General features: G+C 44.4%; 1 protein-coding gene and 1 pseudogene across 1 annotated transcript in view; both read left to right on the top strand.

Moving 5' to 3' along the window:
- Positions 1-4,450, top strand: part of mpped1 (metallophosphoesterase domain containing 1) — a 53,613-nt gene extending 49,163 nt beyond the window's left edge. The window contains 3 exon segments of the mRNA XM_023969479.2: positions 158-250; positions 252-271; positions 3,424-4,450. Coding sequence (XP_023825247.1) covers positions 158-250; positions 252-271; positions 3,424-3,545 — 235 coding nt within the window. The 3' untranslated portion in view covers positions 3,546-4,450.
- The window catches only part of LOC111951349 (signal peptide, CUB and EGF-like domain-containing protein 1), a 327,661-nt pseudogene that overhangs the window by 150,372 nt on the left and 152,707 nt on the right, over positions 1-24,582 (top strand).

Raw genomic sequence — 24,582 nt, forward strand, 5'->3', positions numbered from 1 at the left:
TCTCTACTCTCTCTCTCTCTTCTTCTCCTCCCCTCTCTCCCCCTCCTCGTCGTCTCTCTCTACTCTCTCTCTCTCTCTCTCTCTCTCTCTCTCTCTCCTCTCTCTCTCTCTCCTCTCTCTCTCTTCTCTCTCTCTCACCCGTGCCACACGTGTGGCAGGGTTCCCTTGACTGGGTTCCTAAGAAGATGCAGCGGGTGGGCTGTATGGAGCTGCTCAACACTGTCCAGAGGAGAGTACAGCCCAAGCTACACTGTCGGACACATCCACGAAGGTACACACCACACACCACAACACACACATACACACACAGCACTTTCATTCTGTATGAATGAGTTCTCATACTGCTCACAAGCCATATATTTAAATCAGATTATCGATCTTGTAGCACAAGGTCTCTGGAATGCGTCATTATGACTCGTTTATGGATTCTTGCCACGAGGCTGTATTTGATTCTATTAAAGGCATACATTATGCCTGGAAGTGGTACGGCAGTTTCTCATCCAGGCAGGGGACTGGGAGGCCTTTCTCTCCAGCTGATGATTCTTTTTTTGGGTTAGCAGGTCAGCGTGGGTCCCCCGGAGCACCATGGCCCCTTCGGAGAGGACACAGAATTATTAAATAGACAGATTCACCACAGGGGGAACAGGCCGGATTTAGCCCTGCGTGTGAGTCTGTGCGACTGAGATAGATTGGAGCAGGAAGAAGGGAGAGAAAAGGAATTGTAGCTTTTGTCATTTGTCACACGTTCTTATATCAGACCGGTCATTCTGATGGATCGAAAAAGGCCCAAAAATATTCACCTGTAAAATCATTTCCTACATGTCATACCAGATGCAGTTGCCGCTGTTCAGTGCTAGATGTGGAGACTTGGTAAAAAAAGGAAATGTAGAGAGTGTAAAGAAGTCAATGACAAATGAGTGTTACTGTCAGTCTGTCTTTCTCTCGCCTCTCTAACAGTCGTCTTCCCCTCCTCTTCCTCTACCTCTCCAGGTTATGGTATGTGACAGACGGCACCACCACGTTCGTCACGCCTCGCCTGCACCGTCAACTTCCAACCCATAACCCGCCCATCGTCTTCGACCTGCCCAATCCCACCAGGACCACATGACTAGAGAAGCCCCGCCCTGCTGAGCCCCCCCCAATCAGGAGCAAGTGGTGGGAAGGCAGATAGGTGAGGGTGGTGGCGGTGGTGGAGTACTGTTTATAGTCAATGCTCTAACGATGCTGTTGTGTGTGTTGCTGTGTGTGTGTGTTGTGTGTGGTTGTGTGTGGTGTGGCACAAACACACACACACAAGCCCAAGTCTCTTCAGAACGATGTGTGTGCTAAAGAGACAGCACTGTTGCCAATCCTCACTTGGCAAATCCATCGATGTTCTTTATACTGTCATTCCTTATTTCAACAAAAGCTCTTAGAAACTCCAAAAGTAAAGCAAAAGACAGACCCCAGATGCTCATCTCTCATATGGACATGTCAGCATTAGTCTGTAAATCTCTGTTGCACTTCTACTGCACTGACAATCTGACCTGGCGTCAGGTAGGAAGAGGGACAGGGGGACAGTGTCTCCTGTGCACTGTTTGAACTCACAGTCTTTCTCTCAGAAGAAGACACTGGGTAAACACTCTTCTCTCTGCTTCCTCATAGAGGACTCTGTAAGCCACCAGTGGAAGTTCCTCATTGGCGACGTTTGACATTGTGACAGTGTGGTCCACCGTTCATTTGAGACCTTCCTGGGGTAGTGATTGAACACTTACCAGTAGGGTTTCAGAACATTAACCCAATGTCCATGCTTGACTTTGTGGAGCTGTTTGCCAGCACAGAATGGATACCCCTGACAATACTCTGATATCACACTTCCTTGCACTGCAGATTAAAACACTGCTTTCCCCTCATCCCTTTTTCTCTTGATCCCTTTTCCTCTGCCCCTCTAGTTTTCACTTCCCACTCTCTCTCTCTCGCTCTCTCTCCTCTCTCCTCCTTCTCTCCTCCTCTCCTCTCCTCTCTCTCTCTCTCTCTCTCTCCCCTCTCTCTCTCTTCTCCTCTCTCTCTTCTCTCTCCGCTCTCTCTCTCTCCTCTCTCTCTGCTCTCTCTCAGGCCGTGGGCATGGTGTGGTGTGTGTGTGTGTGTGATGTGTGTGTGTGTGTGTGTGTGTGTGTGTGTGTGTGTGTGTGTGTGTGTGTGTGTGTGTGATGTGTGGAGCAGAGATCAAGGTGTGTGGTTGAGAAGATCAAAAGTGTGTGTTGTGTGTGTGTGAGGGCAGCGGAGCTCTGCACGTGTGTGTGAGATAAGTGTCAAACGTGTTGACACCACTCCCTGGTCTCATTACAACTCTTCCAGTAACCCTTTAACAGAGGGAGGGATCTCTTCTCTTTCCTCTCTTCCTTCTTTTTTCCTCCCTCTCTCCTGTTCTTCCCCCTCATCCTCGTTGCATGTGTAATCAGCTCACCGTCTTCATCCCTGCTCATCTGCCGTATCTGCAAGTTTATTCAGGTCACCGGCTGGAAGTCGCAAGATTGATTCCTGGTACGAATCACTGAAATACGTAATACAACGAGCGGATTGGCTAAGGGTTTCGCTCCCGACCCTGACAGAAGCAGCGGTCTGGAAGTTCTCGCTGCTCCATGTGGCCCTTCGAGAAGATGATCATTGGGAATGAACTTTTAAGTCTTTAGTGACCAATGGAGACGAATGAGTGTAGGCCTAAGTGTACCGATGGTCAAGAATCGAACTATACATCGACGTTCACTTTCATGTGTAAAAACATGTAGCAATCAAGGATTACTTCAGATGTGTTAATATGTGTGTGTGTTGTTAAAAAAAGGAGCCAAAAAAACTGCAGAAACAATGTTACATTTATTCATAGTTCAGTTCCTTTCTTGATATAGGCTATAAATGCCTTATACTGTATAATGATAGTCTGCACTATGTACACTCTAAAAATGCTGGTTGTTTTGACTCAAACTTCATAGTTTTTCTTTAAACACTTCAGTTATGTGCGGGATTATTGAGTTAATGACCCAGCGGTCAAGTTCAAAAAGAGGCGTAGTTTAGTGGCTGCAGCATACTGTCGTCTGTTCAGTCCCCATGAGAATAAATTCATTCCGTCATCTGTTCTGTTGCCATAGTATCACATATTAAAGTCGAACATTTAAAATGTTGTATGCTTCCAATGACGCTTACAGAAGTGCTAAAGTCCTAAACCTACGTAAGTCTACCCATTGTTGGAACAATAAGTGGACTAACCTTATAAAAGCTAAACTAATCTTAATATTACAGAGAATGTGTGAAACATGTATTGACATAATAAAGGGAAATGTAGAGAGAGTGTAAAGAAGTCAATGAACAAATGAGTGTTACTGTCAGTCTGTCTTTCTCTCCCTCTCTAACAGTCGTCTCCCCTCCTCTCTCCTCTACCTCCTCCAGGTTATGGTATGATGACAGACGGCACCACCACGTTCGTCAACGCCTCGGCCTGCACCGTCAACTTCCAGCCCATGAACCCGCCCATCGTCTTCGACCTGCCCAATCCCACCAGGACCACATGACTAGAGAAGCCCCGCCCTGCTGAGCCCCCCTCCAATCAGGAACCTAGTGGTGGGAAGGCAGGTAGGTGAGGGTGGTGGGCAGGTGTGGTGGAGTACTGTTTATAGTCAATGCTCTAACGGATGCTGTGTGTGTGTGTGTGCGTGTGTGTGTGTGTGTGTGTGTGTGTGTGTGTGTGTGTGTGGCACAACACACACACACAAGCCCAAGTCTCTTACAGACGATGTGTGTGTCTAAAGAGACAGGCACTGTTGCCAATCCTCACTTGGCAAATCCATCGATGTTCTTTTATATACTGTCATTCCTTTATTTCAACAAAAGCTCTTAGAAACTCAAAAGTAAGGCAAAAGACAGACCCCAGATGCCTCATCTCTCATATGGACATGTCAGCATTAGTCTGTAAATCTTCTGTTGCACTTCTACTGCACTGACAATCTGACCTGGCTGTCAGGTAGAGAAGAGGACAGGGGAACAGTGTATCCTGTGTCACTGTTTGAACTCACAGTCTTTCTCTCAGAAGAAGACACTGGGTAACACTCATTCTCTCTTGCTTCCTCATAGAGGACTCTGTTAAGCCACCAGTGGAAGTTGCTCATTGGCGACGTTTTGACATTGTGACAGTGTGGTCCACCGTTCATTTGAGACCTTCCCTGGGGAGTGATTGAACACTTACCAGTAGGGTTTCAGAACATTAACCCAATGTCCATGTTTGACTTTGTGGAGCTGTTTGCCAGCACAGAATGGATACCCCTGACAGTACTCTGATATCACACTTCCTGCACTGCAGATTAAAACACTGCTTTCCCCTCATCCCTTTTTCTCTTGATCCCTCTTTTCATCTGCACCTCTTGTTTCACTCTCCACTCTCTCTCTCTCTCTCTCTCTCTCTCTCTCTCTCTCTCTCTCTCTCTCTCTCTCTCCTCAGGCCTTGGGCATGGTGGTGTGTGTTGTGGTGTGTGTGTGTGTGTGTGTGGTTGGTAGTGTTGTGTTGGGTGGGTGTGTGTGGTGCTTGTGTGTGGTGTGTGTGTGTTGTGTGTGTGTGATCAAAGTGTGTGTGTGTGGTGTGTGTGTGGTGTGTGTTGTGTGTGTGTGTGTGTGTGTTTGCTAGGGAATAGGAAGGTGTGTGTGTGTGAGAAGAGAGATCAAGAGTGGTTGGTTGAGAAGATCAAAGTGTGTGTGTGAGGGCAGCGGGAGGTCTCTGCCACGGGCTGTGTGTGAGTATAAGTGTCAAACGTGTTGACACCACTCCCCTGGGTCTCATTACAACTCTCAGTAAGCCTCTTAACCAGGGGAGAGGGATCTCTTCTCTTCCTCTCTTCCCTTCTGTTTTTTCCRCCTCTCTCCTTCTTCCCCCCTCCATCCCTCGTTGCATGTGTAATCAGCTCACCGTCTCATCCCTGGCTCATGTGCCGTGATCCTGACAAGTTTATTCCGAGGTCACCGGCTGGGAAGTCTGCAAGATTTTGATTCCTGGTACGGAATACTGGAAATACGTAATAGCCAACGGAGCGGATTGGRAAATGTGTTCGCTCCCGACCCTGTACAGAAGCAGCGGTGTCTGGAATGTTCTCGCTGCTCCATGGTGCCCTTTCTGGGAGAGATGTATCATGGGAATGAACTTTGAACTCTTAGTGGACCAATGGATGACYATGAGGTGTAGGCCTAATGTACCGTAACTGGTCAAGAAGTCGGAACTATACATCTACGTCACCTGTCATTGTAAAAACATGTTAGCAATCAAGGATTACTTCAGATGTTGTTAAATATGTGTGTGTGTTGTTAAAAAAAGAGCCAGTGCAGAAACAATGTTTACATTTTATTCTAAGTTCAGTTCTTTCTTGTATAGGCTAATAAATGCTTATTACTGTATAATGATATCTGCACTATGTTACACTCTAAAAAATGCTGGGTTGTTTGGTTGACTCAACTCATGAGTTGTTTCCTTTAAACACTTCAGGGTTATTGGTGCCGGGTTATTGAGTTATGACCCAGCGGGTCAGATCAGAAGACAGGAGGCGTAGTTTAGTAGGGGCGTGGCTTTCAGATACTGTCGTTCTGTTCAGTCACCCATGAGAATAAATGTCATTCCTGTTCATCTGTTCTGTTGCATAGTTATCACATATTAAGGTCGAACATTTAAAATGTTGTAGCTTCAATGACGCTTACAGAAGTGTATAAGTTCCCTAAAACCTACGTAAGTCCCATTGTTGGGATACAATAAGGTGGTATACCTTATAATAAGTCATAAATAATCTTAATATTACAGACGAATGTGTGAAAAACATGTTATTGACATTTTAATTTGCAGTATGTAAATTMAAGATGATGAACAGGAATGACATTTACTCTCACGGGTGGCCAATAAGATCTAGCTGAAAGCCACGCCCCTAATAAACCATGCCACCTGAAAATAACCTAAGGATTACGTTAAATAAGACCCAGCTTCTAGGTCAACTCAGCATGAGAGTCAAAAACACCCAACTGATGGTTACATTAACCCATGTTTGGGTAATCCCAACCACCCAACATGTTGGGTCATTCATGCAACCCAACTGGCTTGGTCAAAAATAACCCAACATGTGTTCTGGCCACTATTTAACCAACGCTAAATTGGGTTGTTTTTAGCCTATACTTTTTTTGAGTGCACGGGGTTACCCACACCCCGTGTGGCTATTATTAACTCTTTCATGTTGTCAAGCAGTTGTCTGCGTAAAAAAGGGTAACATTTTTATTTCGAAAGCACTTGTGAATGAGCGTCCTTCCTCTGCTCGTCTGGCAGCCAAAGTCTTTGGTTGGCTAGCTGAGCTCAAAGTGTGGTTAGCATAACATGACAACATCCCTGTTTGATCTCTCTGCTCTCAGACATTATATATGAACATCCCCTCTGGCTACGTTTTATTCCCAGGGTCACTGGTGTTTCACTGCTGTTCTGCACATTGTGCTAGCTGGGCTACGTCTTAATGGGGCAGATTAGTGGGCTGTTGTAGGAATAGAGTGTTTACATATAAGTGCGTGTGAATACTGTATGTGGGTGTATACCTGTGTGCGATTGTGTGCGTGTGGATAGAGCCAGGGGGTAAGCATCCTGAGAACATGCTTAAGCGGGGGTRGGGGGGGGTCTGTGTTTGTATCATCGTACTTTCTTTTAAAGATTTCTGCGGGGGAAATGTTTGTTTTTCACCATTTCTTACTATTCTCTTTCAACCATAACTTTGAAATGTCTCACTTTTGATGCACTGTGCCTCAATAGCTGTATTCTGTATTTCCTGTTTTCTTTGAAAACTCAAAAGTTTTGCCGTTGTATTTCTCGTTCGTTCCTTGGGGCATGCTGTTCTGAATCTAATAACTTTTGATGACAATCTGCTTGTATTGTATATCATTGTTACCATTGTTTGGGATATACTAACTATAATTTTTTATTTTATTGCTTTAATGATGTACAATATTTTTTCATGTGAAAAGAGAAAAAAATCTAACCATTTTAGAATGGTATTGTATAATGTGTTGCCCCTGGAGACAACTCTGTAAATGTAAAATACCTTTCTTAAAACTACCTGCTTCTGGTTTTCTGAGAGATTATCTACACAAATTTAATTAAACCTTATCTGTGACCAATGGATCATCCCTCCTTTTCTTCCCCAAACTCTTTCTTTGTGTAAGTTTTCCTCCTTTCTTTTCTTTTGTTCTGTGGCAAAAAAAAAGTGTGGTGATTGTTTCTTTTTCAGCTTGGCTCTTTTGCACCAATCAAACGTATGTGTCTCATATCAATTAAGTGAGCCGGGACCAGAGTTAATTTCCAGTGTCTAAACCTGGGTTCCTCATCTCTCATTTGATAGCTTGGTTCTTCCACACCTCTGCACATTCTAATGAGAACCCTCGTTCAAATAATTACATTAGTAATCCCGGAGGAGATGGGGTAATTTATTTGCGGATGGCTTTTCGCTTTACACCATTAATACAGTACCTATCATATAGACTCCCATCTCCACTCTCTCTTTATTTTCCTTCTATCCCTCCCTCTCTATCTTTTCATGGTCTCACACTCCATCTCCATTGGCCCCTTCAGTTGTTCACTCTCTCCATCTTTCTGTAGATTATTTAGATAATGATCTCTCTCTCTCTCTCTGGGTTCTGTCTTGCAACGGTGATGCCGTCTATCTCATGAATGACAAACGCCCTCTCCTTCTCCTTGTCATCCATTTCGTTTCCCGTCAGATGGGAACAAAGACAGTCCCCCTGCATGTTGCAGCGTCCGTACATCATCCAAAAGCACTTTATTTGGTTGGGTTTGGTTCGGAAAGCAATCAGTATCATAAAGTCATACAGCGGAGAGATAAATCGGTATGCTAGAGGGAGAAAAAGCTGTAGATATGCCAGGGGAAGATATTGGGAGAAAACCCTCGACAATATATATTTTTGATAATACATCACTTTATATGTTTTAATTTATATGACATGATTTTGTAATAATWCTGTGTATRCCTCCTTCACTCAGTGGTGCAGTAAAATTATAGCGATCAATATGGACTGATTTATCAGTGATAACTAGCTAAACCTTCACAGGAGCCTACAGTAGGGCCATAGTTAGATGGCAGAGATTAGAGGTCAGTGTAGGAAGCCCCGTAGGAAGTCATTGTAGGAGATCTTCCCCGTAGTGTTCTTGTCAAAGAAAGAGGTGAGGTGGAAGAATTCTTCCTCAGATAGGTTCACTCTGAACTGCCTTAGTACCTGTAGAAATACACAATCAGGATTATCTGGTGTGTGTGTGTGTGTGACGTGTTATTAGTAAACAGCTTTTTAAATAATGGTCAAACAGTAGATTGTTGGACTATACCTTTCTGAATTCCTTGATGGAGATTTTGCCACTGTGGTTGTGGTCCAAGGTAACAAAGTTTTGCCTCAAGGAGCGCCAGAACTGCTGGACCGGGCCATAGAGCCTCAGCATGGCTTCCACACACTGTCTACTGAGAACACCCCCACTCATCTGGACCGCAAGGGAACCACAACCAGACCGCATCAGGACCAGAGAAGGCCAGAGAGGACAGAGCAGAGTTAACAAACACTTAAAGACCATTGCATGGATGTAATCATTCCAATCATATTTCTATTTTGTACACCTTAAATTATGAGTGTAACTCAGTAAAGTAGCAGTCTTTATGAACTTTTCTGAAAGACTGTTCCAGCATTAAGCACACAGGGGGTATCTGGTTGCCTGGCTACCCAGACTCCTTGCTCTGGCCAAACGTTACGCCACACCCACGGATGTTAGTTTCCTCTCCGCAGTGAGTCTGGATCTGAGTACCTACCCGACCCTTAACCGAATGCCAACACATTCGCGGCCGTCTGAATGGTCCAGAAACCGATGGGTTCGGCCAGAGCCGGAGCACACATGGGTACAGCGGCGGTTTGAAAAAATCCGTCATTGGCTTTGATACTTTGATTTGTTAGAGACCATCCAATCGCTGATGACGTTGTTTTGTACAACGCCCCTCGTCACCACTAACAACTTCAACGATGGCAGAGTCAGACTAAAGTATGTGGCGGACGACAGTGCGATTCGTCAGGCTAGGTCTCTGATTTATCACACAGATGGTTGGTTTGGTTAGTAGATAATGAGGGTTATAATTGTGAACCAAAGCCAGTACGAGAGGGGGTTTGGATGATTTGCAGCTCGCAGGTTGCCAGACAAGCTCTCACCCACTCACTCTGGTGAGGCTTMGGGCCCTGCTTACTGCTAATGTTTAGTAGCCCATTGGGCGGGGATCTTCTCCAACCTGGCCACCCGRGTGTCAATTTTCTAAGCTTTTATTAACATACCTCATTGTGCCAAAAGCACACAAATCACCAAACTTGACGAATATGGTTGTCAAGGAGACAGCAGAGAGCCCGAGGGTGGGAGAGGTCCCCACTGAGTATACACAATCTGGAAACCCACCACCACCCCCCCCTCGTTTTACTTTACATACCCACTCCCCGGACACCGTCCCCAGAAAAAGGGACAGTTAATGAGCCAACAACGGACCAGAGAAAGAGAAAAGAGTAGTATGACAAAAGAGGAAGATAAAATATCTGTTTTCTCTCTCTCCCCAAATACTAATTTACCACAGTTTCTGCAGTAAAAACATTTATGTTCATACAGCACCGTGTTGACAGTAAGTTTAAACTGGGTTTGTACAATACCGGTGTAGTAGGGGAGAGGTAGTTAAACAGGGGTGTACAATACCGGTGTAGTAGGGTAGGTAGTTAAACAGGGGTGTACAATACCAGGTGTAGTGGGCAGAGGTAGTTAATTGGGGTGATACAATACGCGTGTAGTGGGGAGGGTAGTTAAACAGGGGTTACATACCGGGTGTAGGGTAGTAGTTAAACAGGGTGTACAATACCGGTGTAGTAGGGATAGGTAGTTAAACGGTGTACAATACGGTGTAGTGGGAAGGTAGTTAAACAGGGGTGTACAATACCGGTGTAGTGGGAAGGTAGTTAAACAGGGTGTACAATACCGGTGTAGTAGGGAAGGTAGTTAAACAGGGGTGTACAATACGGTGTAGTAGGGGTAGGTAGTTAAACAGGGGTGTACAATACCGGGGTTAGTGGTAGTAGGATAGGTAGTTAAACAGGTGTAACAATACGTGGTAGTATGGTAGGTATTAAACAGGGGGTGTACAATACCGGTGTAGTGGGAGGTAGTAAACAGGGGTGTACAATACGGTGTAGTAGGGATAGGATAGTTAAACAGGGGTGTACATACCGTGTAGTAGGGATAGGTAGTTAAACAGGGTGTACAATACCGGTGTAGTGGGGAGAGGTAGTTAAACTGGGTGTACAATACGGTGTAGTGGGGAGAGGTAGTTAAACTGGGGTACGTACCGGTGTAGTGGGAGAGGTAGTTAAACAGGGTGTACAGTACGGTGTCGTGTAGTGGGCGAGAGGTAGTTAAACAGGGGTGAACAGTACCGGTGTAGTGGGGAGAGGTAGTTAACAGGGTGGTACGGTACCGGTTGTAGAGTGGGGAGAGGTAGTTAAACTAGGGGGTGAACAGTACCGGTGTAGTGGGGAGAGGTAGTTAAACGGGGTGTACAGTACCGGTGTAGTGGGGAGGAAGGTAGTTAAACAGAGGGTATAGTACATACCGGTGTAGTGGGAGAGATAGATTAAACAGGGGTTACAGTACCGGGTGTAGATGGGGAGAGGTAGTTAAACAGGGTGTACAGTACCTGGTGTAGGGGGGAAAGGTAGTTAAACAGGGTTACAGGAGTAAGCCGGTGTAGTGGGAGAGAAGTAGTTAAACAGGGGTGTATCAGTACCGGTGTAGTGGGGAGAGGTAGTTAAACTAGGGTGTACAGTACCGGTGTAGTGGGGAGAGGTAGTTAAACAGGGGTTACAGTACCGGTGTAGTGGGGAGAGGTAGTTAAACTAGGGGTACAGTACCGGTGTAGTGGGAGAGGTAGTTAAACAGGGGTTACAGTACCGGTGTAGTGGGTTTAGGAGAGGGTGAGTTTAAACAGGGTGTACATACCGGTGTAGTGGGGAAGAGGTAGTTAAAACTAGGGTGTACAGTACCGGTGTAGTGGGGAGAGGGTAGTTAAACAGGGGTGTACAGTACCGGTGTAGTGGGGAGAGGTAGTTAAACTAGGGTGTACAGTACCGGGTGTAGTGGGGAGAGGTAGTTAAACTAGGGTGTACAGTACCGGTTGTAGTGGGAGAGGTAGTTAATAAGGGGTACAGTACGCGGTGTAGTGGGGAGGGGAGAGGTAGTTAAACAGGGTGTACAGTACCGGTGTGTGTAGTGGGGAGAGGTAGTTTAAACGGGTGTAACAGTGACCGGTTGTAGTGGGGAGAGGTAGTTAAAACGGGGTGACAGTACCGGTGTAGTGGGAGAGGTAGTTTAAGACTAGGGGTGATCAGTACGGGTGTGTAGTGGGGAGAGGTAGTTAAAAGGGTACAGTACCGGGGTGTAGTGGGAGAGGGAGAGGTAGTTAAACAGGGTGTACAGTACCGGTGTAGTGGGGAGAGGTAGTTAAACAGGGGGTACAGTACGGTGTAGTGGGGAGGGAGGTAGTTAAACGGGGTGTACAGTACGGGTGTAGTGGGGAGAGTAGTTAACGGGGTACGTACCGGTGTAGTGGGGAGAGGTGTTAAACGGGGTGTACAGTACCGGTGTAGTGGGGGAGAGGTAGTTAAACCGGGGTTACGTACCCGGTGTGGGAGTGGGCAGAAGGTAGTTAAACGGGTTGTACGTACCGCAGTGGAGAGGGGAGAGGTAGTTAAACGGTGTTACGGTGTACCGGTGTAGGGGGGAGAGGTAGTTAAAACTGGGGTGTACGAGTCCGGATGTAGTCGGGGAGGAGAGGTAGTTAAACTAGGGGTAGGTATCAGTACCGGGTTGTAGTGGGTGAGGAGGGGAGAGTAGTTAAACTGGAGTCGCCTACCGGGGTACGCGTGATAGGGGGAGAGTAGTTTAACCGGGCGTGTAACAGGTACCGGTGTAGTGGAGAGGTAGCTGGGCCGTTCAAAGGCCTTCGACCGCTGGCGGTTTGAATTTGAGGAGGAAGTGACGTAGGAAGTCAGGATATGACACTGTCCCTCATGTCGAACTTTACAGCCAGCCGATCTAGCTCCTTCTGGGTCACACTGACGTTGAGACGTTGAATTCTTATTTACAATGACGGCCTAAGAACAGTGGGTTAACTGCCTTGTTCAGGGGCAGAACGACAGATGTTTACCTTGTCAGCTCAGGTATTTGATCTAGCAAACTTTCGGTTACTGGCCCAACGCTCTAACCACTAGGCTACCTGCCTAGTGGACTATCAAATACAAAGATGGAGATAGATATGTAAACTGATAAGCATCATGTATAGAGAGATCCTGTACCTTTGAGCGTTGGAGGTTGCTGCCTGCAGTCTTTGGCCTCTGTAGAGCTAGTGGGGATGATGACCTATCTATGGGGCCAGGGGATGGTGGTGATGGTGACATCATATCTATGAGCCCAGGGGATGGTGGTGATGATGACATCATATCTATGAGCCTAGGGGATGATGGTGATGCGGATTTCAGGGGTCAGATGTCCTCTGGGTCTGTGGTCTTGTCCCTTATCGCAACAGCTCCACTGGCGTCCTTCAGGAACTAACCTGTACTCCAGATCCCCCAGTACATTCACTGGCAGCTTCTCCCACACCCTCTCAAACTGTGGAGCGAGAGGAATTACACGTTTAGTACACACACATACACATCATACCCCACATTTTCAAACTGATATTCACACATACACACACCCTCACATTTACACACAAGCTTAATGAACTTCACAGATGACTAACATTCTCAATAAGTAGTCAATAATTATCAACACATACAAATTTGTTTTTGATTGCAATAATTAAAAACAAAAGAGATCTTGGCTGGCAAATGCATCAAAAATGTAAAAAGCTKATTTACACACACGCACGTATGCCTATTCCTGTTGTTTCTGCATGACAACCCATTGATAGAGTAGAATTGAATTGTGCCAAGTATTTTTTTTTGTAAGAGCTTAAATAAATAAAAAATGTAAGAAGCTATACTGTATGAGCCTACTGAGACCAAACCCTGTCAGGTTACCTGGTCACAGGTGAGCCTCATGAAATGGCGGTCACACATCATTCTGACAGAAAAACAAATCCTCTTTGGAGATGGTTGTCGTTATGGGTGTGGTCCAAGTCCACCTCTCTCCTGTGATGGTGTACAGGTGGGCGGAGACAACTTTCTCACTGATTGGCAGAGGCTGGTTGGGTTGGGGAATCCTGCCTACACCACTCTGTCTAACCTAATCCTCAGGGTGTGCGCACACACATAAAAAACAGATGCATAAATGCACATGCTCTAAGGCCTACGTATAAACACGAGTACGGACCCCCCCCCACAACACACCACACACAGACCCAACACACATGTCCAGGTTGCATAGGTTGAACTGGTTGAGGAAGTCTCTCCAGTACACCGTTGTGTCTCTCCAGTTCAGCTTCGATTCTGTCGAGCAGGAATCTGAACTGGGGGTCCGAGAGGCAGGACAAAAATGGTCCAGCACCCGCCGGAACTCCAAAGGGGTGACCGCCCGTTCCCACTCCTGTCTAGGCAGAGAAGCCTGAGAGACCAGGACGGAGAGACAGGTAAGTAGGAGTAGGTGTGTCTGACCAGATGAGAGCATGTCTGAAGCTACGCAAGTAGAAAGGACCTTCCTCAGTTTTAATACTATATAAAAAGCCACAGTTCATTTGTTACAATTTAAATGTTTATTACTGTAAGTAGCTAAAACAATATGACGTTAACTGTATATGTTGTTTGTTGTTTTACAGTTAAGAGGCCTTCACAATAGAGCCAGGAAGAAGAGGATAGAGTGTTGAGAGGCCTAACCTTGTGGAGTATATCCACGATGTGTGGTGACCAGGTTCCCTTCCCTCCCGTGGTCAAACGCCTTCAGGAAGTTCACATAATGCAACTTCCTGCCTCACTGTCATTGGAACCTTAGAGTCTCAAATATAGGAGAGGCAGAGTAGTTTAAGCTATATCAGTTCAACATCAGTTCAACACATACTCAACATCCGTTCAACATCAGTTCAACAGTACTCAACATCAGTTCAACAGTACTCAACATCAGTTCAACTCATTCACATACTCAACATCAGTTCAACATACTCAACATCAGTTTCAACAGTACTCAACATCAGTTCAATCCAGTACTCACATCAGTTCAACATCAGTTCAACAGTACTCAACATCCAGTTCAACAGTACTCAACATCAGTAAACAGTACTCAACATCAGTTCACAGTACTCAACATCAGTCAACAGTATCAACATCAGTTTCAACATCAGTTCAACAGTACTCAACATCAGTTCAACATCAGTTCAACAGTACTCACATCAGTTCAACAGTAACTCATCATCAGTTCAACAGTATCAAACATCAGTTCAACAGTACTCAACATCAGTTCACATCTCAACAGTACTAAACTCACAGTTCAACATCAGTTCAACTAGCTTCACATCAGTCTCAACATCAGTTCAACATCAGTTCAAACAGTATCAACATCAGTTCAACATCAGTTCAACAGTACTCACATTCAGTTCAACAGTTACTCAACATCCAGTTCAACATCAGTTCAACATCAGTTCAACAGTACTCAACATCAGTTTAACAGTACTTAACATCAGTTCAACAGTACTCATCATCAGTTCAACAGTACTCATCATCAGTTCAACAGTACTCAACATAAGTTCAACATCTCTTCAACAGTATTCAACATCAGTAAATGTGTCTGCTTCCTGGGAAAAAAAACTAAACTTTTCAGGGAATGAAAAATTGTTTGTTTTCAGATCTACAGTGGCAAGAAAACGTATGTGAACCCTTTGGTTACCTGGATTTCTGCATAAATTGGTCATAAAATTTGATCTGATCTTCATCTAAGTCACAACAATAGACAAACACAGTCTGCTTATACTAATAACACACAAACAATTATACGTTTTCATGTCTTTATTGAACACACCGCGTAAACATTCACAYTGTAGGGAGAGAAAAGTATGTGAACCCTTGGATTTAATAACAGGTRGACCCTCCTTTGGCAGCAATAACCTCAACCAAATGTTTTCTGTAGTTGCGGATCAGACCTGCACAACGGTCAGGAGGAATTTTGGACCATTCATCTTTACAAAACTGTTTCAGTTCAARAATATTCTTAAGATGTCTGGTGTGAACTGCTCTCTCGAGGTCATGCCACAGCATTTTAAATCGGGTTGAGGTCAGGACTCTGACTGGGCCACTCCAGAGGTGTATTTTCTTCTGTTGAAGCCATTCTGTTGTTGATTTACTTCTGTGTTTTGGGTCGTAGTCATGTTGCATCACCCAACTTCTGTTGAGCTTCAATTGGTGGACAGATAGCCTTACATTCTCCTGCAAAATTTTCATTCATTTTCCTGTCAATGATAGCAAGCTGTCCAGGCCCTGAGGCAGCAAAGCAGCCCCAAACCACGATGCTCCTCCACCATACTTTACAGTTGGGATGAGATTTTGATGTTGGTGTGCTGTACCGTTTTTTCTCCACACACACATAGTGTTGTGTGTTCCTTCCAAACAACTCAACTGTAGTTTCATCTGTCCACAGAATATTTTGCCAGAAGCGCTGTGGAACATCCAGGTGCTCTTTTGTGAACTTCAGATGTGCAGCAATGTTTTATTTGGACAGCAGTGGCTTCTTCTGTGATGTCCTCCCATGAACACCATTCTTGTTTAGTGTTTAACGTATCGTAGACTCGCCAACAGACATGTTAGCATGTTACAGAGATTTCTGTAAGTCTTTAGTTGACACTCTAAGATTCTTCTTAACCTCATTGAGCATTCTGCGCTGTGCTTTAGCAGTCATCTTTGCAGGACGGCCACTTCTAGGGATGGTAGCAACAGTGCTGAACTTTCTCCATTTATAGACAATTTGTCTTACCGTGGACTGATGAACATCAAGGCTTTTAGAGAAACTTTTGCAACCCTTTCCAGCTTTATGCAAGTCAACAATTCTTAATCTTAGGTCTTCTGAGATCTCTTTGTCGAGACAAGGTTCACATCAGGCAATGCTCTTGTGAATAGCAAACTCACATTTTGTGAGGTTTTTTATAGACAAGAAAAATACAATAATTTGTGTGTTATTAGTTTAAGCACACTATGTTTGTCTATTGTTTTGACCAAGATGAAGATCAGATGAAAATTTCTGACAAATTTATGCAGAAATCCAGGTAATTCCAAAGGGTTCACATACTTTTTCTTGCCACTGTAGTTCACAAGACATTACTTTTATTAGTCCTAGAGTCATGAAACGTTCACATAACAATGTGTGCTATTATTTTGTTTAAATAACATCGGCAAAAAATGAGATACAAGATTTTTCCAGGATGACGACAAAGATAGATTTATTATAACCCAGTCTGAGTGTGTGTGCTAAGTGTAAGGGCCTGTTTTGGTAAGATGGAGTTTTGGCCTGCCTGGTGATATCACCAGGCGGTAAATTAGTTAATAGGCCAATTAGAAAGAGAGTTTTCAGTTTCCCCCTRCTCACTCCCAGACAATCATAGCAACGTTTTTTCTTGAGAAATTGCTCTTTGCTAAGAAACTGCACTGAACAAAAATATAAAGGCAACATGCAACAATTTCAAAGGTTTTACTGAGTTACAGTTTAATATAAGGAAATCTGTCAATTTAAATACATTCATTAGTGTCACGTGTGCTCCCTCTCCGGCCTCTAGGTCACCAGGCTGCTAGTTATAGCGCACACCTGTCACCATCGTTACGCGCACCTGAATGTCGTCAGACTCACCTGGACGCCATCACTTCCCTGATTACCTCCCTATATATGTCACTCCCTTTGGTTCCTTCCCCAGGTGTCATTGTTTATGTTTCATGTCTGTGCGTTGTTCGAGGTTCTTGTTTTGTATTATGGTCTGTTTATTTTATTAAAACACTCACTCCCGGAACTTGCTTCCCGACTCTCAGTGCACATCGTTACAATTAGGCCCTAATCTATGGATTTCACAGACATCTTTAAACAGAGATCCTCACGGTWTCTCTGTGCATTCAAATTGCCATTGATAAAATGCATTTCAGTTTGTTGTCCGTAACTTATGCCTGTCCATACCATAACCCCACCGCCATCATGGGGCACTCTGTTCACAATGTTGACATGAGCAAACCTCTCGCCCACACGATGCCATCTGCCCGGTACAGTTTAAACRTCTCCAGCGTGCCAGTSGCCATCAATGGTGAGCATTTGCCCACTGTATTTGGTTACTGCAGTCAGGTCAAGACCCTGGTGAGGATGACAAGCATGCAGATGAGCTTCCCTGACATGGTTTCTGACAGTTTGTGCAGAAATCCTTCGGTTGTGAAAACCCACAGTTTCATCAGCTGTCCGGGTGGCTGGTCTCAGAWGATCCTGCAAGTGAAGAAGCKGAATGTGGAGGTCCTGMGCTGGCATGGTCACACGTGGTCTGCGGTTGTGAGGCCAGTTGGATGTACTGCCAAATTCTCTAAAATGACATTAGAAGCGGCTTATGGTAGATAAATTAACATTCAATTCTCTAGCAACAGTTCTGGTGGACATTCCTGCAGTCAACATGCCAAAAGCACCCTCCCTCAAAACTTGTGATGTCTGTGGCATTGTGCTGTGTGACAAAACTGCACATTTTAGAGTGGCCTTTTATTGTCCCCAGAACAAGGTTTACCTGTGTAACGCTGTTTAATCAGCTTCTGATATGCCACACCTGTCAGGTGGATGGATTATCTTGGTAAAGGAGAAARGCTCACTAACAGGGACGTAAACAAATTTGTGCACGTTTTAGAGAAATTAGCTTTTTGTGTGTATGGAACATTTCTGGGATCTTTTATTTCAGCTCATGGGACCAACACTTTACATGTTGCGTTTTTATATTTTTGTTCAGTATATTTTTGTTTCTTTTTGACAATTTTAACTGAAAACAATCACAGTTAAGTACTTAATTGTTACCCAGAAATTATTTGATATTGAGGTAAAAACAGCTGCATTGGACCTTTAAATTTTCCACTTTAAAGGGGCAATCCGGAGTAGAAACAATATAAGTTCCCTGCCACTGTTTCAGTCAAAAGCTGAGGGAAGGAGCTGAAGAAACATAACCACTCTCAAATGTACAGACAAAGCTATGGATGCAAGGACTGACCATACTGTACATAATATAAAAATTATAATTGTAACCATGTTTTTAAGCTATACAGATTGTTTACATTTGCTTTGTTTACAAACGTTGGAGTGAAACAAGCTTAGATTGTGGGTTGTGATGGGGTATGGCAGTTGACCTAAGCTCATGAGGCATTAACCTCTAAAAGTCTAAGCTGTTTTGGGGGTTACTAAGCTAAAATATGCAATTGTTTTGGGATGGTCATACCATGGATCATTTAGCTATTTGATTTAGAATTTTAGACCCCTTAGGTATAAAAAAAAAAATGTACACAATTATTTTATGAAATATTGAGTTTGGCCTTTACTACTATACCCCATTAAAAACACAATGAATAACACATTCATAAATGGAAAAAAAGACAGTCAAATAATACATCATAAGGAATAAGGTTTTGAAGTGTCGGTCATATATCTTTGAGATATAATAAAGCTCAGGACATTTTTGGACACATATTTAACCCCTTATTTTTGTTGGCACAAAACTACTTCCATACTTCTATTCGTTTGTATGGGTTACCTTCAGACAAGTCAAAACGGAGAACTCCTTCGTGMTCGTGAGAGTCTTCCCTTTCTGTAAAGCTGTCATAATAGATTTTTGGGATGTCTCATGGTCTGACAAACACCTCTGTAGCTTAGCTACCTTCCACCGCAGATGCGGAAGGCTGACATAGGCGGATGTGGTGGATTGAGACCCAGCCCATGCAAAGAACCTGATATCTCTAGCTTAAATGTACGGATATTGATTGTGATTTTTTTTTATTGTGTTACTTATATTAACGCACCCTTGAGTGTAATAAATTATATTCTTCAAGAACCAAGGGGTACATATCATTCATTTATAAGTCGCAAAAATGGATGCAACAACAGCAGATTGCCCCTTTAATGTCATCCCTATCGTTATTTGATTGACTTCCAAGAATTGAACTTGGCATGTCAAATGTTAATGTTCCCAGTTGCAAAAGGAAAAAAGGAAGAATGTCAGGCACAAGATTAATAACTGAGGCTATCCTCTTATATTTATTGATAAGGTTAAAGGATTCATTTCAGTTTTGTTGGCTTTTTGTGTCAAATATGCAATTTTATGCTATTTACTGGTTGTTGTAATGCAATCTCAGTGTCTGAAATGACATCAACAAATTGACATTTTGTTATCATTTCCACTCAGATTAGGCATTTGTGTTTTTTTCACACAGAAAAAGGACCCCTCACAACTGCCAACGTCGGTAGTCCTTTAACTGCCTGACCCATTTTACATCTAAATAGGATCTTGGTACTTTTTTTTCTCCAAATCCTTTAAAACACAAATGTTGCACTTTGCAAACATGGCTAAGTTTAGGTCCTGATTCTGTTTAATGTAATATATATATATACATATATATATATATATATATATATATATATATATATATATTAAATCAAATTAGTGGTGCCCTGCTGCTTCCATTCTGCTTCCAAAGCTCATAATTACCCCAAACAGTCAGCAATAAGAGGGATTCTGCTTCTCTCCTCTCCTCTAATGAGAGATGGAGAGCTTCTCTAAAACTCTATTTATAATCCCAATGAGCTCTCCAATGATTCATGTGCTAACAGAGACATCATTCTACAGGAGGCAGGGGGGGTAGCCTTTGATCGCCGTGGGTGGGGTGCTGGTTGGGGAGGGTTGGGGGCTGAGGATTTCTGAGGGGTTTTCAAGTGGAATGACCCTCTCTTTAACTCCCCTTGCTAGGACACTAATTTAGAGAACAGTCTGAGTCTCTTGGCCATGGCAAGTTAAGAGTCACACTGGACTCGTACCACCATACTTAGCCAGGAAAGCTGAACAGGACATTTTTCCGTCTTTGAAACCAAGCGATAGGTTGAGCTTGCGGAACTGCGTCAAGGGGGGGGGGGGGTACTGTCACGACTTCCGCCGAAGTCGGTTCCTCTCCTTGTTCGGGCGGCGTTCGGCGGTCGACGTCACCGGTCTTCTAGCCATCGCTGATCCACCTTTCATTTTCCATTTGTTTTGTCTTGTTTTCCCACACACCTGGTTTACATTCCCTCATTACTTGACGTGTATATAACCCTCTGTTCCCCCCATGTCTGTGTTTGGAATTGTTTGTTGTAAAGTGTATGTACACTTCAGACTGGTTTGCGAAGTGGTTATTTCAACCCATATTTTGTTGTTCTGGGTGCCGTTGGTTTTGCCTCATTAAACTGCTCTGGTTATTACCCAGTTCTGCTCTCCTGCGCCTGACTTCCCTGCAGCCAGTTACGCACCTCTTACAACTACATTAGGGCAAGGTGCATGTCTTATACAAAGGTGTCGGAAAATATACTGTACAATGACTGTATGGTGACATAATCTTCATAAAAAGAAACTGTGGCTCACGTAAAGGAGCACTAAGGTCAAGGCCCTGAGAGCTTGAAAGTTTTCTACTTTTTATTTAGTTCCAAGCAGAGCTCAAGTCCAGCAGGGGTCAAGTAGAGGTCAAGTGTACACGACTGTCTCGACCTTCTGACCTTCTTTAGATCTCTCAACGACAGCATTCCGTCTGAGCTACTGGCCGTTGCCCGGATATGGTCGTCGTGGGTAACGTGTCTGTGGTCCAGCCTCTCATTGAGCTTCCTGAACATAATGTTCTCCACCGTGCGAACCCTTGGACCCCCCAAAGTGGTGCTGGGGGAATGCACTGGCCTGTTGTTCACCAAGGCATTCTGGGATTGGGAGTTCAGTCTGTTGGTGGCAGAAATGTAGTACATATTGCATTAGAACAAAAAAACACTTCCTCTCTAACTCCTCTGTTACTTAACTTTACCCTTTGTTATTATGGACCCTCGTCTCTGTCTGTCACCTCTGTCTCCCTCTCTTTCTCTTCATCTGTCACTTTCTCCCTTCTATCTCCCTCTGCCTCTGTTCTCCATACCTGTCAGAGCCCTTGTGGGCGTAGTGTATAGTGCCTGTCTGTGTCTCTCCTGTAGGCAGGCCCAGGGCCCTGAGGGACTGTCTGTACCTGACCCTGCATGACCCTGGTCTAAACCAGACTCACAACAGCCTAGAGTACACAGGACACAAACACAACATATCACTCTAGAGCCGGCTATGCCGGAAAGAATAACAAGGTAATGCAATGTGTTAACATTTTTAAAAGTAGTATAGATTTTTAATTATATCTTCAAAATGTATGGAATTTCAATTTTATATATATTTTTAAATAAACCAATAGAGTCGCCTATCCAGCAGTTCAAATTGTAATCATCGTTTTTTATGTTTTTTGGAGGACGTAAAGTCCTGTTGAAGTGTTGTGTGAGAGGGCAGGCCATAACATTGTATGATCCTTCTTCAGGTCTTCATGGCGAACAGTCTGTCGAGGGTCACAGTCCCCTAAAACCTCCAGCATGGGACCTATCTGATCACTCAGCTGATCACCGCAGCAAAGCCTTCACCTGCAGACACACACACCTCAATACCACACCACAATACACACCCAATACACACCTCAACACCACACCCAATACACCACCCAATACACACATCAAAACCCACCCCAATACACACATCAACACACCACCATACACATCTATATACACACCATAATACACACCGCAATGCACACCACAATACACCCCCCGATACACACATCAAACACATCACAATACACCCCCCCCCCCCCCCCCAATACACACATCAACACACCCACCAATACACATCTATATACACACCATAATACACACCTCAATGCGCACCACATAACACCCCTCGATACACACGTCAATACGCACCACAATACACCCCCCCCCCCCCAATACACACATCGTATCACACCTCAATACACACCCCAACACACCACCACGAACAAGAAGACTGTTAATGTCTATGTTTCATTACTCAATATACTAAAATGGGTGAAAACAGAAGAAAAACAACTCTGTGCTATGTTGTGTTTTGCAGTTTATTTACGGTAGTCCATGTGTCTGCTGCCGTGGGTGCCTTTTCAATCCACTGTGGATACTGAGTCTCATTCAACTCCCTCTGCTCATCCTTAGTCAACAGACACACACATGAACATGTGCCAACACATCAACAAACACACACACACTGAACTTCCTGTACCTGAGCCACATCCTCCATGATCTCCTCCTTCCATCCTCCAGTAGGGGTGTGTAATGCCTCCCTCCCTGGGGCAGAGTGCACCCTCCTGGGGTTGAGCAGCTTCAAGCTGGGCTGGGTGATGACCCCAGTGTGCTCTGGGTCCAGCAGGATCAGGAGCTCTCTGACCTGGGCTGGGCTCAGACGAGGCCTGGGGATGTGGGGCTCCCTGCGGCTGGACCAGGAGCCCTGGGGACCCCTCAGGTTATACTGGGGGACTTCCAAAGCCTGATGAAGGTCTGCCCTGGTGCTCCTCCCTATCCTACACGGTAGAGAGACATGACACACCCTCTTTGAGCTCTCTTCCTCGTTTAGGATATAGGTGTAGGAGTTGCCTTTACATTTGTGCTTGAAGCCCCAGTTTTGAATTGTAAAGTGTTTTTGATTAAAATAGTTAGGTAACATTAGTTGCTATTCGTTGGTGTTGAAAAGTGATCTTCTGACATTAGCAGCCATAGGCTTGTGTAAAAGTGTTGTTTTACCATTAGCCAGCCGTCTGTTGCCCTTGTGTCGTTTTTAACAGTTATCAGCTTTATATTGGTTGGTGAATCACACAGACACACTGTGCATCAGCGTACGTCATCCCAGCCTAACACAACTTCTCCCCAGAGTCTGTCTAAAACACATGCAGGCTGGCTTCCAACCTGCCTGTCTGGAAAAGCAAATTATTGGCGGGAGGGGTGTGTGGACGCCATGTTTGATCTGGTACCCACAGAATTGATTATTAAAACAGTTGATGGGGGGGGGGATTTTGTTCTTTCTTTAGTGCCATAAAAGGAGGAGTTTCTGACAGATATGTTATGATTTCATATCTGGCATAGGCTTCACACACGCTCAAACTTGGACACCAATGATTGCTTCGCGTATAGCTGTAGCCCATCAACATCAAACACCGCTGTGAATTAATCGAAGATATATTCTCCGCTAAAGTCTAGTGTCACTATCACGTTTTCATACGGCGGACGTGGACTGATTTGAGCATCTCGAGATAGAACTTGAGGCATGATGATGTTGATGTCTGACATGGTTGTCAAGTGAACATATGGTGACTGAGTGAGTAACTAGTGGCCATATGTAACTCCGTTCCTGGACATCAATAGCTGCAGCTAATGGTCTGCCTATCTGTAATCTGCTGAAGTAACGTGTTTATCAGAATCTTTTACGCTGTGCTAGTTCTATCTCCTGTCCCTTGTTCCCACTCCTTCGTGAGGACTTGTCTCTTACCCTGTCCAACTGTTTGAAGGCTCTCTTCAGTATGGGGTAGTACTATACTGAAAGCAGGGAAGGATTAGAACAAAGGAAGTGGAAGTGCTCCCCTGCTAGACTCAGATACCGCTCCTGGGGGATGGGGAGTGGAGTGGGAATTTGAAATACTCTCTCGTGGACAGACTACGTAAACACAATCGAGCATCTGACCAAATAACGTTCTGGGTTAACCGAGATCAAATGTGAAAGTCGCCAGCAGGGAATTGGTAACAGAAAGAGAGCATAGTAATTAAGTCAATCGTGCCACTATGTTCACTTTCATACCGGCAGGTCAGGCTCTGGAAGGTGCTGAGGCTCATGGGAAACAGGAAGCTGCTGAGCATGGCCCTCAGGTCTTCCTGTGACACCAGTCCAGAGTGGGTGACATCAAACACTTGCAGTGCTCGTCACACTAGGGTACAGCTCACACACAACTAACACACACACACACACACACACAACACTAATGACAGGAAGTGACTCAACGCTGTGGTTGCCGTGGGGATCACCCCCATATGATGTGCAGTACTACACTGCTGCTGCCTTCCCACAAATTAGTCATGATTAACACACTAACTCAGGAACAGATTTTTCTGGGCAAACATTTTAATGAGAAGTGTTCCCTCTGTCGCGACGCATACGAGCGCGCCACTTAGAGCCAATTTCCCCTCTCTGTCTCATCTAAGAGGATAACGCACGGAACAGGGCCAGATGGTGACATACAAACAGAATCAATAAAACACACACAACTACGCACACATACACAAGCAGGAGCGTACAAACACATGTATGCATGCACGCACACAAACACAAACGCACACACTGTCTTTTTTTAAATTTTTTATTTCACCTTTATTTAACCAGGTAGGCTAGTTGAGAACAAGTTCTCATTTGCAACTGCGACCTGGCCAAGATAAAGCATAGCAGTGTG

This window comes from Salvelinus sp. IW2-2015, linkage group LG24 (assembly GCF_002910315.2).
Source record: "Salvelinus sp. IW2-2015 linkage group LG24, ASM291031v2, whole genome shotgun sequence".
Taxonomy (NCBI): Eukaryota; Metazoa; Chordata; class Actinopteri; order Salmoniformes; family Salmonidae; genus Salvelinus; species Salvelinus sp. IW2-2015.